This window comes from Puma concolor, chromosome A1 (assembly GCF_028749965.1).
Source record: "Puma concolor isolate L17-30 chromosome A1, mPumCon1.1.hap2, whole genome shotgun sequence".
NCBI classification, from domain to species: Eukaryota; Metazoa; Chordata; class Mammalia; order Carnivora; family Felidae; genus Puma; species Puma concolor.
In genome coordinates this window covers 33879981-33894323 of record NC_141667.1, presented here as the reverse complement: position 1 = coordinate 33894323, position 14343 = coordinate 33879981, and the positions used below count along the sequence as shown (strand labels likewise).

General features: G+C 40.5%; 1 protein-coding gene across 3 annotated transcripts in view; it reads left to right on the top strand.

Moving 5' to 3' along the window:
* Positions 1-14343, top strand: part of PLCXD3 (phosphatidylinositol specific phospholipase C X domain containing 3) — a 166199-nt gene that overhangs the window by 96289 nt on the left and 55567 nt on the right. The window contains exon 1 of one of the 3 annotated variants that reach the window (XM_086677941.1): positions 2372-2475. The exons of the other annotated variants lie outside the window; for them this stretch is intronic. Within the exon in view, the coding sequence (XP_086534067.1) occupies positions 2409-2475 (67 nt within the window). The 5' untranslated portion in view covers positions 2372-2408. Of the gene's footprint in view, positions 1-2371; positions 2476-14343 lie in introns of those variants that run through there. 3 annotated transcript variants of the gene reach the window in all.

Here is a 14343-nt window from a genome sequence, read left to right as displayed (position 1 = left end):
GTTTCTCTATACCCTATTCACATGGTCCCATCATATATAGATTTTCCTTGAATTACCCTAATTGGATTGTGCCATCTGTTTTCTGTTGAGACTCTGACAGATGCACTGTGTGATTTGGGGCAAGCCCCTTCACAGAACTAGTTAACCTCAAATGTTGTGGGAGATTTAAAGCAGATAGCATCCCTTCCAGCTCAAAATTTGCTTGGCAATGTAGGGACTGAAAAATAAATCTCTTCTTTAGGGACTTCAGGTCTCATTACAGATATAATATATATACCTCTGAAATGCAGAATAAAACTAAGCATCCAAGTGATTAGGATACATAGTAAGCGCTCTAAGAATTTGGAAATGGGCAAGGTCACTGATGGTCAAAGGAAACATATGGATCTGCCAGTGAGTTCTGCTCCAACACTGAATAACCTTTTATTCGTGGATTTCCTAATCTAGATCCAAATTGGATGGTGTCTTCAAGCCTGTACCAAGCAGAAAGCCTATTTTGGAACTACTCCAGGGATCCCACACAATATTGGTTAACCTTAGACAAGGCCTTTTGGAAATGATTTACTCTTGATTTACTCAGATACATCCCACAATAAAATAGAAAACTTCTAGGATTTATTAAATTGAAATGTTCTTTAAAAAAAAAAGTGTGGAAAAAGCAGATTAGGAGCTGAGAGGCTGGAATTCTAATTTTAATTGTCCTTCTTTAGCTCTGCCTTAAATGTTTTTTGATCTGAAAAGAATTCTCTTTTATTTTGTTATAGGTTACTTTGGTTTTTTTCTTTGATTCATCTGTATTAAAGACATATACACTGATATAAGAATAATATAATAATCACCATCATATCTACCATACATATTAAAAAATGAAATACTATCAATACAATTAAAGTCCATGGTACATGCACTATATATATATCCCATTTGGATACTACTTTTTTCTCCACCAAAAATAATTCCTACTCCCTCTCTCCACCTACCCACCCCTACTCCCTCTTTCTACCTGCCCACCCCAGCCAAGGCCAAGATGGACACATCGCTTTGCCAAATCCCTTTGTGTAGGGAAGCCTCACTTTCACTGAAGATACAGAGATATACTTTAGCCTCAAAGGATGTTAGCTTTATGTGAACGCTGCTTGCTCAGGCCCAGGCCTTTCTGCTGTGTATCTGTAAAAACCCAAAGCCTTAGGGGTTTAAATCCGTAAATGTCCCCATGACATCCAAGGCTTCAGGGCTGGCTTACCCTATTGGATTCTGTCTGCTCTTTGGTTTGGTTTTGAGCATTGGAATTTTCCTTGTTTTCTTACTAGTTCAGTTGTACATTTTTAAAATAAGATATTTTAAAAATATATCTTCACATATTTCTCTTATAGTAGAAGACTATTTAAAAAAAATTTGGTTTACCATATTCTGCACCAGCGTACAGAAGCTAGACATTCTACTGAGAATCAAAGACTACTCATACTGGAAGTTTGAGAACTCTTCTCCCATTTCATAGGCAAGATGACTATTGCCTAAGCTAATTATGAAAATAGAAAAACTTTTGTAGCCATGAAGCTAATTTGGCTAATCCAAATCTGCTGTAATTCAAATACATTGACTATTAGAAATGAATAGTAGAAAATAAATAATAGTCTCTTTAGCAGTATTCTGCTGTAGAACTTTTCACTTAACATTCCTTAAAGGCAGGGACCATCTTTTTAAAAATAGTTAGTTGAGTTTATTAGAGGCAGCAATTGTCTTTCTTATTTTTACATCTCTCATGGTGCTTAGTACACTTCTTTTCATATTGCAGCTGTTCAAAATGTATTTGCTAATTTGATTTGAATTGACTTTTTCAAGTTCAATGTGAAAACAAAATGGCCCTCATGTTTTCTCTTGTTTTGCTTGTCCTGACACTGACATTGAGCCAGTTCACAGCAATCCCTTCTGTAGGTTCTAGAGAATTTGTGACTGTCCTGGTCTAATATTGGGCTCATTCAGTCGCAAAGTATTTGCTTGGCTTGTACAAAAATAAATAACTTTTAACTAGGGAGTTGTTGGGGCGCCTGGGTGGCTCAGTCAGTTAAGCGTCCGACTTCAGCCAGGTCACGATCTCACGGTCTGTGAGTTCGAGCCCCGCGTCAGGCTCTGGGCTGATGGCTCGGAGCCTGGAGCCTGTTTCCGATTCTGTGTCTCCCTCTCTCTCTGCCCCTCCCCCGTTCATGCTCTGTCTCTCTCTGTCCCAAAAATAAATAAATGTTGAAAAAAAAAAATTTAACTAGGGAGTTGTGTTTTAATTATTTGCAATCCTGTGTGGCTGAGTGTTAACTCCCAAGTTAAACATCTAACAAGTATAATACAATAAACGGCAGAGTTTGTTATGATTACGTTTGTTTTGTTTTCATCTCAGCCTGGGATCATTAGAAATGACTGATTGGTGTGGGAGATCATTCCATCTATCATTATGTCTTTTTCTCCCCAAAGAGACCAAAAGTGAGTAAGAACATAGAGTGCACATTTCACCACAATTTAAACCCAATCTGAACACTCCCTACTTGAAGACAGCACAAATAGTCTGGTACAATAACAAGGATTTCCAAAAAAGAAAAAAAAAAAAAAAGAATTTCCTTAAGAAGTAAAACAATCGATTGAGGTCTCTGTGCCTGGTTCTGTGTGTTCTACACAGTGCATGTCCAAGTCCAGAATCTTTGAGCTAAGGCCTGGAGTCGCTAGACATCAGAAGTAGAGACTAGCAGAAAAGAATATAAATGAGGAAATAGAGATGTGAGCCATCGAGGCTGAAACAAGAAATGTGTGCCCCGCCGGGAGCGGACTGAGGAAGGTGTGAGATTGGAAGAGGGTCGTAGCAGGAACGGGGGGGGGGGAGCAGAGGAGCTGGGATTTTCCCCAGTCACAGCTCCCATGACTGCCGCAGCCTGCTTTGGGTGTCCTTTACTTCTCTTAAGGTAGTGATCTGGGGCACCTGGGTGGCTCAGTCTGTTGAGCGTCCGACTTCAACTCAGGTCACAATCTCGCGGTCCATGAGTTCGAGCCCCGTGTGGGGCTCTGGGCTGATGGCTCAGAGCCTGGAGCCTGCTTCAGATTCTGTCTCCCTCTCTCTCTGCCCCTCCCCCGTTCATGCTCTGTCTCTCTCTGTCTCAAAAATAAATAAAAACGTTAAAAAAAAAATTAAGGCAGTGACCCAACTCTGAAAGGAGATAGGAAGAATAAAGTAGGGGAGGAAGAAAGAGCGTGTTAAGTCACCAAAAAAATGAGACCACTTATTGTAAAAACAAAAATAATAGGAGGAGATTCCCTTCAGTATAATTTATATGAGAGGAAGTTCAGAAATGTATGCTAATGGATTATTCTTTTAAATGTTTTTATTTATTTTTGAGACAGAGAGAGCATGTGAGCAAGGGAAGGGCAGAAAGAGGGGGGAGATAGGATCCAAAGTGGGCTCTGGGCTACAGCAGTGAGCCTGATACAGGGCTCTAGAGCTCAAACCCATGAACAGTGAGTTCATGACCTAAGCCAAAGTCTGATGCTCAACCAACTGAGCCACCGAGGCGCCCTGCTAATAGAGGGATTATACATGTTAGCATATGCAATATAATGAAATCATCTAAACAGTGTTTGAAGACTAAGTCATAATGATGAAAAAAGACAATGGAAAAACTTTGATGATGTAACCTAATGCGTTTGGTCTGCACTGATCAAACTGTGTAAACTATGAATGCGTATGGATCCATACTAAAAAAACATATGGGTAAATGGAAGGTTTTCTCTAGGGTGGCTCTATTCAGGTAAGAAAACTACATATCTTCTCCATTTTTAAACTAACCCTTAATGTTGTCATATTTGCTTTGTAGCCAATAAAAACACCATATATGTGCTGGAGTATGGAAAAGGAAATGGGGTGAAGTGGTTTGGGAATATTTGTATTGTGTGTAATACATATGTGTGTGCGTTCTTGGACTTAGGAGATCAAATATCACGTAGCAGTAAGGTGATGCTATTCAGAATCTTCTTGGGTTTAACGTTGCTACCCGTATTCTAGTTTTTAGCAACCGGTCTGCATGCGTGCACCAGATCTACCAGACACAGCTTATTATCTTAGCTTGGTAGTGTGTTTGGGAAGCAGGAGGAGGTATGCAGTTCTCTACATACCCAGATTTCAAATCCGAAGGCTGGAGGAAGGGAAGGGGAGATTGGTAGAAGGACCAAAGGAATAAATAATCCCCATGCCTCAAGCACTTCTTTGATAAGAAAAGATCCAGCTGTTGGCTAAAAGTGGTGTTTTGTGAGGGCATCGTAGAATCAAAGGCTTAAATATCAAGGAGATGTTTTCTCTGTAGCACAAACATGATTAAGGGCAATGTTGTTTTATTTCAGATTTTTATTATTCATAAAAGGGAAACCAATAGTGCCAGACATGCAAGAACAAAGCTAAATAAGCTTCAGAGGCCTTCTCGCTCTCAAATCTAAGAGAATATAATAACTGGACTGTTTATTTGCCATGTTTCATATTAGTTTTCTTCTTAGAGGTAAAACACAATAGAGATTCATTTCATTCAGAATAGTTGGTTTCAATGATAGGGTTTTGGTCTTATGTTAATCTGTCCCCTCCCTTTCCCCAGGTCATTCATTATGTCTGCCCACGTGACCAGACCTGCTCCTGTGCCTAAAGACATAGAGGGCTGCCCCAAGCTTTGGGATCTGTCAGTATAGGGAAGTTCTAGTGGAGAAACCAGTGGAGCAGGTGGCGTTAGGAACACATCAGCATCTTAAACAACTAGCTCCTAAAGAGGAGTGGGGAATGCCGGGCTGCGTGTCTGGTGACCACATCTCCCTTCCCAACTTCTTTGCCCTTTCGATGCATGTTAGCAGAGTCTGACTGAATTTCCTTAGTTCCTGCTTCAGTGGCTGCTCAGATTTGGGTACCTGTCCCAAGTATAAAACTCCTGGGGGAAGAGGTGGTCATGGAGTAAGCTTTCCTACTCTCGAGCCCCTACAGGCGATCTGGGTTGAAGGGAAGCTAAGGGTCATGGCTCTGGATATCAGGAGGAAGACTTACACTTGTAAGAATCTGGAATGGCATGTGTGTAAGGAGCAGAGCCTTCCTGTGATGGCAGGCTTTGGCATTGCTGCATCCAGTGCAGGAAAGGACACCCGTGGTCCAGGGAATCAAAAAGAGAGAGGACTTTAAGACACAATTTTCTCTCCACTGCACCCCTAGATGTAGTGGCAATATTTTCACTGAGTGGTTCTATGAATTTATGACAGCCATAGTGTTTATAATCTTTTGGTGCAGTTCTCATTCATTCATTTATTCGGTCTATGCTTGGTGAGAATCTACACTGTGTGCTAGGTAATTTGTGCTCAGAATTAATGCAGAAATAATAGTTAATATTGATAATAAAAGCTATTGCCTACTGAGTATTTTCTATAATCAATGTTTAGTGCTTATCATTTACTTAAACTTTATAGGTAGATAGCATTATCAATCCCATTTGCAGATTAGGGTATTGAGGTTTAGAGAGATGGAAAGATATTATTTCATACAACAGATATTTATTGAATATCTTTTATGTGCCCATGGCCATGCCTTTTAATGGGTATATGGTAGTGAAAAAGACAGATTAGAATCTCATTCTCATGGAATTAAATTCTAGTGAGGGGAGATAGACAGGAAGCAAACAAGCAATTAAATGAAGTGTGACTTGAAGCTAGTGATAAATACTGTGAAGAAAATAAAAGGTGATCATGTGACAGAGACTGACAGGCAGTAAGGAAGGGTTGGATGAGTTACACTCACTTTACATGCAGGAGGTTGACTTAAAAAGATGGCAGTTGAGCTGAGACTTAAACAAAAAGTTGCCAGCCCTGAAAACAACTAGGGGCAGAGCATTGCAAGCAGGGAGAATAGAGAGAACAAGGGCTAGGCTGGAATGAACTTAGTGTATTCAATAAGCAGAAAGAATCCTGGTGTAGCTGGAGTCCAGCCAGCAGAGGGAGAGGGACCCATCTTGAGTGGCCATGAGACCCGGGGCTACATACTACCAAAGGCTCCTGGGAGTCCAATCTCCTTCGACTTCATGGTGCATCTTTGGGGCCAGTGAATGTGGAAAGAACCACACAGTCTGCTCTGCAAAACAGGTTTTCTTGTTGCCTCTTAAATAAAGCATGTCTCTTTCAGGTCCAGAATGTCTGGTCCTTCTTGAGCTGTCCAGGCCCTTTAGAAGTCAAGGCAGAGCAGATCACCAAAAGGAGCATGATTTTTTTTTTCTGGTTCTCTCCCAGATTATTTGTCAACAGATAAGTCCCTTCTGAGTTCCCCTCCAGGCTCTGCTAAAATAACCAAGGCCAAAATTATTGACAAACTATGCCATTTTTCTTCCGAATCTTTGCCACATTTCTTTCATGGACGCCATCTCCCATCTTTCTTATTTAGTCATCCTTGATTCATCCTTTTCCCTGAATCATGGTATCTGGCAGAGTGGCCATGATGAATCTGGAAATACAGACATTTGAAGAAATTGAAGCTTGGTGGCCTCAAGGACAAGAGCAACGAGGCTTACCTGTGCTCTGATTTGCTCCTGCCTTTTCTTATGGCTGGGACTTGTGTTTGGTTATTACTTGAGATGTGCAGATTGATTGGCAGTGTTCATATGAGTAGTAATGAGCAAATGACTTCAGAAAATTTATCAAAAACATATTTTATTATAAAAATTACCAATATGAATATTTTATTGATAAATAAAAAGATCAGATAAGATTTTCTTCCTTGTGACACAGCAAAGTATTCAATCAATAATCCAAACACAAGCATTATAACATCTTCCCAAACTGCACACGAGCAAAAGTGTATGCATCAGTGTGTGTGTGTGTGTGTGTGTGTGTGTGTGTGTGTGTGTGCATGTGCAGATAAGGGAACTGAGGAATAGGGATGCACAGAACAATGGGGAGAGAAGGCAGTATAATAGTAGTTGTAGAGAAGATGAGGCCAGTATTACCTTAGTACCTTGCTATTCAAAGTGTGGTCCTTGAAGCAACATTGATAATACCTGGGAGCTTGTTAGAAATGCAGAATCTCAGGGGCGCCTGGGTGGCGCAGTCGGTTAAGCGTCCGACTTCAGCCAGGTCATGATCTCGCGTGTCCGTGAGTTCGAGCCCCGCGTCAGGCTCTGGGCTGATGGCTCGGAGCCTGGAGCCTGTTTCCGATTCTGTGTCTCCCTCTCTCTCTGCCCCTCCCCCGTTCATGCTCTGTCTCTCTCTGTCCCAAAAATAAATTAAAAAACGTTGAAAAAAAATTAAAAAAAAAAAAAAAAAAGAAATGCAGAATCTCGGGGGCGCCCGGGTGGCTCAGTCGGCTAAGCGTCCGACTCTTGAATTCGGCTCAGGTCATGATCTCACTGTTTGTGGGTTCAGGTTCTGCATTGGGCTCTGCTCAGATAGTGTGGAGCCTGCTTAGGATTCTCTTTTTCTCCCTCTCTCTCTGCCCCTCGCTTGCTCTCTCTGTCTCTCCCTCAAAAATAAATAAATAAACATCAAAAAAAAAAAGGAAAGAAATGCAGAAGCTCATGCCCCTTCCCAGACCAACATAATCAGATTTTAACAAGATACTTGAGTGATCCCTATGCATATTAACATTGAAAAAGTTTCATGTGTTTGGGGTTTTGTTCTCACCCTTTCACATTGATTAGTAATTATTCTGAAAGATCCTTTTGAGCTCAGGACTGAACTACTCTTTTATCAAAAGGTATCGTATGTAGCTTATCATAGCATCTTTCATACTTTATGATAATGGTGGCTTTTCTGGCTTATTTCTCCCCACTATGATCTGAACTCCACAAGGACAGAACCTAGATGAGTCTTGCATCTGTTTTATTTCCATATCCTTGACCCAATGCATGGCATATAATAGATACTCAATAAATGTCGACCAAATGCTTGGCCTGATAGAGCAGAAGATAAAGCATAAGAAACAGAGGGAACCCACCTTCCCTTTTTTGACTTAGTAAATGCTAATTATTTTAATCTCTCCAGCCCTCCACCTCACCTCTTCACAGCCATGCATAGAACTTTCATACTGCCTTGCACAGAATAGGTGTTTGATTTATTTAATACATTAAAGAAGAGCTAGACAAATCTTGTCCTCATAACATTCATGCCACACAGAAGCTTCTGGAGTGGTGATGAAGACAACGAATAAAATGTACCTGTCCACATGGGTTTAATTTTATCCTAAACGGGCTACTGGTTACCTTGAGAACTTGTTAGAACAGTTGAAAGAAATGTTGAAGTAAAAATCAAGAGATTAGTAGAAATAAGTGCCAAAGCCACATATTCTGTTGGGTTTTAAATAAACTCAAAAGCAATGCCTCATGTGTGACAGTTTTTAGTTGCAGTACGTATTTAGACAGCTTCAAAATAGAATGGCACAATAAGTGTATGAGAGATGTGTTATAGGTGTGGGGAAATGTGTATATTACAGATGAAGCAGGGAAATTCAGAGTGTTTGGTTTCTACCTCTGGAAATCGCTCTGCCTGTATGGTTTCCACTAGGGTAGGCTTTCTCAGTCTTGTTATTACGGGCATTTTAGGCTGGTTGATTCTTTGTGGTGAGGGCAGTTGGTGCATGTAGTTGTAGGATGGATAGCAGCATTCCTGGTCTTCTACCCATTAGATGCCAGTAGCGGTCCCCTTCAGCTATAACAATGCAAAGTATTTCCACATGATGTCAAATATCTCCTGGGTCAAAATCACCACTGGTTAAGCACCAGGGGTGCTTAAAAAAGCAGATGGGTCTATTGCTCTTTTGAATTACCTGACAAATACTGCTGATCTACTGATTTTTTTCTTAAGACTTTATATTTACAATATAGATTCTTCCTGGTCTCAGGACCTTCCCTTTTTGGAAACTGCCCTCACTGATGCTGTGTTGCTGGGCTTAGAAGGTCATAATGCTTCCAGTGTTGGCTTAGCAGCACAATATACGTGGCAAAACCTCCACTCACGATTCCATTTGACTCTGCTGAGAAGGGCCGAGATAGATGCCGTGGAAAGAGAGAATGCATTGCTGAGCTGGCTTAGACAGTAATTTCAAACTTCTCTATTTCTTGGGGTCTCTTTTAATTATTTTCTCTGGCATCCCTATTGATAGTCCTTAAAAAGAAATTCCTATAAAAGAAGGTTCAACAGTTTCACCAAGGGTGGCAATTAGAACAAGCTGCTTTTTCTGCCCCTTGCCTGGAACACCACTGCTCTTAAACTATTCACTGTTGGCTCATCTATTGGTTTAAGGAAACAGCCCAGTAATTCTAAAGATATTGTGATGATTATTGAGCTTCTGTACTCCTGGGAAGCATCAATGTAATAGGGCTTCTCAAATTTGGCATCTGGGATCCTGGATCAAAAGACTTAAGTAAGAAAACCAGCCTTTTTTACTTCAGCTTACTGTCTCTGAGGTGTGCTGGGGAAGAAGGCGTTACACAGTATGAAAGATACAGATTTAGCCAAAGAGAAATCACAGCACGACTATTTTGATTATTCCTTTACAAAAAGATTCATCTCAGTGTTCTGCAAGATATGTCAGGTTTATTACTTGAAAATGTTTTTTCTATACATTTATTATGTCAAGTAAAGTATATGCATTACAGGTGTGTAGTTTTTAATTATCCGTTCAATCCTAAAGTGTTCTGGTTTCTGATACATATTATGCATTATCTCTGATGATGCAAAATCTCTTGTATTGTGCACAAAGACCTGATCATGTGCTGGAGGGCTGAGGCAAGATTGCGTGCCAGGAGTAAGGAGTGATCCCTATTCTTCAAGGTTTGGTCTTTGTCTCTAAAACAAATCCCAATAACTCATCAGTTTAATTAATGGGGCAAACAAAAATTAGTGAGATTAATGATACGTTGTCAAGTAAGAACCAACTAATTAATTTTAACGTTTTTTTTTTTTCTGTCGGATTGAGCATCAACAATGGAGAGGACTGATTGACTTCCAAACCAAGTAAAAGTGACTTAAGAATTAATATTATTTCCATAATCTGTGCATTTTCTCTCCTCCATTACAGTTAGAAGCCAAGAGTGGATTTTATTTAAGTACTACTAGTGATGGAGCAGTACAGATCCACCTGCAGAGAGGATCATGTGCTGATGTTAGAGTTCCATATACCATCAGTCAGGTTTGTAGCCTCTCAAAGCCAGAGGCCACACAAAGGGTTGTGTTTAGTGATTTAGTACAAGGTTACAGTGGATGGAGCTGTCTAATTAGTACTCTGGAGACAGTATCGAAGGGTATTAAAGGAATACCGACGGGTGGACAGACTCAGCAGATAACCAGGTTTAGATACCATTCTAATATATAATGATGGGATTTCAGTCTCCCAAGGGTGGCAGGGGCTTATAAGAGCAAATAATTCCCCCAGAAGAGTTGGGTACTAGATATGTTACCGAGTCAAAATTCCTGTTAATGAAAAATGGGGCAGAAAGCAAAAGGGACTTGTTGATGAATGCCAGGGTATTTAGCTGGAAATCAATTATATCTTCTCTCAAAGGTTAAATCCATTCTAGAGGCCAAGACAGGGTAAAACCTTTGAGAAGGGTAGAATGGTGGCAACTGGGATGAAGGAAATAGTACCTGAAAGCGATTTCAGTGGTCCCAACAGGAAACCAGGCCCCTGGCAATGGAACAGAAAAGAAGAGGGCATATCTGAGAGAGGATTTGAAGGTCAATACAATGGGACTTTAAGACCAATTGAATGTGGGGTTTGAGAGGCAGGTGAGAATTGAAGATGAAGCCAAGAATGAGATAGAAGAATCATAAGGTAATCAAGTATGTTAGGCGGCACATGAAAAGGAGGATTTGGGAAGAGGAAGATGCTAAGGTTCACCTGGGACATTTTAAGTGTAAGGTTCCCACAGACTGATGAAATTTAGTTGCCTGGTAGGCAGACAGGGGGTCTGGAATGCAGGTCAGATTAGATGGTGTTAATTCATGGTGCATCTGTTAAAGGCATGAGGCCAACGAGGTAGAGGAGATCAAGCAAGGAAAAAGAATGGAGCCACTTGAAGTCTCGAATAGAGCTCTGAATAACACCCTCATTTAGGAGCTGGAAGAACAAGAAGAGGTCGTGAAGGAGACTGAGAAACAGCAATCACAGAGAGTGTAGAAAGACTAGTAAAGAGCTATGTCCCAAAAGCCAAAGGAGGAAAATATTTCAAAGAGGGAGCATAGCAGTATCAAATGTTCCAGAAAGGCTGAGAAGGATTCATTCATTTGCTTAATCAACGACATGAACTAAATGCCTGCCACGTTCTGTGTGAGGGCTTAGGAATGAGATCACAGAAGTGGCTCGTGGGTTTTCTTTAGTGGTCATCAGTGATATTTCACAGAGGATGGATATGAGTTGCAACAGTGATGGTCTGACTACAGTGGATGAAAGATGGAACCAAAGTCAGGGAAAGAGAACCGGGCTGTGTAGACTAATTTCCTGAGAAACTCGAGAGGAAGTGGTAAAGAAAAATTGCCTAATCTGTAACAAATGATTATTAGAAGTAATTATTTCACCTTTGCAGCATATCCTGTATAAATTTTATTTGGACCCATTGGCCTAAAATAGGTTTATATTAATAAAACCAGGTGCAGTAGTGGACATGGACTTATAAGGCATGAGTTTTTTGATTTTGTTTTTTTTTCTAGGAAGCTTGCAATCTGCTTATAGTGTGTGCATGTATATATGTATATAGGAAGGAAGGTTTGTGGGCGGAGAGTCAGAAACAAAGAGAAAATATTTAATGAACATGATGAGTGTTAGTAACAACATCTAATAACAATTACTAGTTGATGAAGGTGTGGGTGCAGACCAGAGGGACTGTGCATTCAGGAGACAGGAAGACCACCATGAATGGAAATAATTCTTTGCTGTACAGAAGGGAATACTTGTGGGTCATAAAAGAAGACTAGGATTAAGAATTTCATAAAAGGAAGACAAGAGGGTAAACTTCACACCATCTCTTCCAATGGAAAGTGGAGATTGTGCCACCTGCTCATCCCTACCCTAGAATGATGACTCAGAAACGAAATCTACCCTTTCAGTTCCTCACCCAGCAGTCCTCTTTTGGTTCCCAGGTAAAAGGTACATATGCTTCCCCATTCCTGTGGTATTGGTCCTATTATCATAAAAGGTATCAAGGTATCAAATATGCAGGAAGTCTGTTACCAGACAGCAGGAGTCTTGAAAACCTCAGCCCCCGTGCCAAACAACAGGAATAAAATAGGGAGAGGGAAGCCTGGTATGCCATACATAAACTTGCAAGCTCAGTGCTCTGCAGAGCAAGGTGAGGAGCAGTTGTCATTTTGATGGAGTCAGAGCCTGAATTCTAAGGTCAGGCTATAGATATTGGAATTGTACACTCATGGGCACGTCAAAACTTAGCCTACTGGGCCTTTTGTTCTGAAGGTTCACAGATGAAATTGACTTGATACATTCTCTTTGACGTTTATTAACCCCATGATTTTGTAGAATTTGAAATGGAACTGTGGCCAAATCAAGAGACCAATAGAAGTTCATCCCAAAGAACTTGTATAGATAATACTGGAAAGATACTGAATGAAAGAAGGTTACTATTTAGTGTAAGTACATGGCAAGATGTCACTATTCAGTTGCTGTTCAAAGCCACAAGACTCGGGGTACATTTGATCGCTCAATATTTGCTAAAACCTTAGACAAATGGCGGATAAGAATCTTGTTTTCAAAAAAGTATTTACAAACCTAAATCCTACAATTTAAATCATCTCCCATGTGAGTTTGCACTGCCATCCCAATGTGTATTCACCTAGGTAGTGTTTCCTAAGTCACAAGTGAATCTGTTTTGTGACTAGGTATACCACCGCAAGAGAACAACAGTAATTTAAGTTTTATAGTCCTTTTATGGGACTTTTGCAAACCTGGTTTCATTTGTTCTTTGTAAGAACCCTGTGAAGTAAGTGTGGAGAATGTTTTAATTGAGCAAACTGGTAAACCCAAAGCCAGAATGGTAAACAATCTGATGATCCTCCAGTGTTAACTTGTGAGTTAGCGATTGAGCTTGAATTTGAAACTAGTCACCCAACCCCCACTTTAGTGCTGCTTTCGTTACCTGATTTACTTTAATCTGAAGACCAGACTGCAAATCAAAGTGTTGGCCAAGGCTGTAGTCTCATCACCTGAGGCCGAGTCTCCTCTTGCAAGCTTGCTGCTTGTTGGCAGAATCTAGTTCCTTGAGTTGTGGGACTGTGGTCCTCAAGCTCCTAGAGGCTGCCCACTATGTAAGGGGTTGGGAGGAATACTTTTCCTCTCCAAGTCTGGGTCCTGTGATTGGCAGTCTGTAAAGTAATTGATGATAGATTAATAGGAGAGAAGACAGGGTTTATCTATGTGTCCACAGTGTACATGTGGGATCACTCAGTGATGAGTAACTTACTGAATAACCGGAAAGGAAAGGCTTGTATATTAAAGTTAGTCAAAGGGAGGCAGGTAGGGCTTCAGTGAGAGGGTATGGAAGGTTATATTGGGTTTTTTTATTCTAATGACCAGCTGAATTTACACAGTCTTCCCAGTCAAGAAAGTCCCTGGGAGAGAGGTCAATGGCAGCTGTATTTTCAGAAGCTCTGCTTAAGTTTAGATAAATGTTTCTTTTTGTGGCTGCTGATTGTTTAGATGTTTTCAAATTAAAGAAAGTTTCACAGCACTTTGGTATTAATCCCTTCAACTGCCATGTTGCCCTCTCTGCAACATTGCATTTTACTTAAAATCGACAGGAGAAAACCTGTTGCTGCTTGTTGTCTCATTTTATGGCTTACCTGCTTAGGTCAGGCCCGCCTAGAATACTCTCTCTTTGGTTAGCTCAAAGCCAACCAGTTAGAGACTTTAATTACAAATGGGGGAAAAAACTTCCTTTCCGTATCCTGGAACATAATCACGAGAATGATATCCCGTCATATTCAGCACATTCAAGGGGAGAGGATTACACAGGGCATCTGTACTCAGAGGATGGAGGTTTTGGGGGCCATTCTAGAATTTTTCCTACTACAGCACCCAATAGAATGAGCAGCTAAGTCCAGTGCTATCAGAGACCATAAAATGAGATTATCATACATATTCTTTACATTGTTGAGTTAATAAAATGGGTGATGCATGCTAGTTGGTTAGACCAGATGACAGCTAAGATCATCCACCACAGTATGCAGAATGACTTAACTCCAGTTGTGCATTCAAGAAGACCTTTTAAGCCAATTTTCTTTCATTCTTCCTCTTACCTTATAGTTTTTATGCATAGAAAGTTGCACATGAACATTAAAATTTTTTTT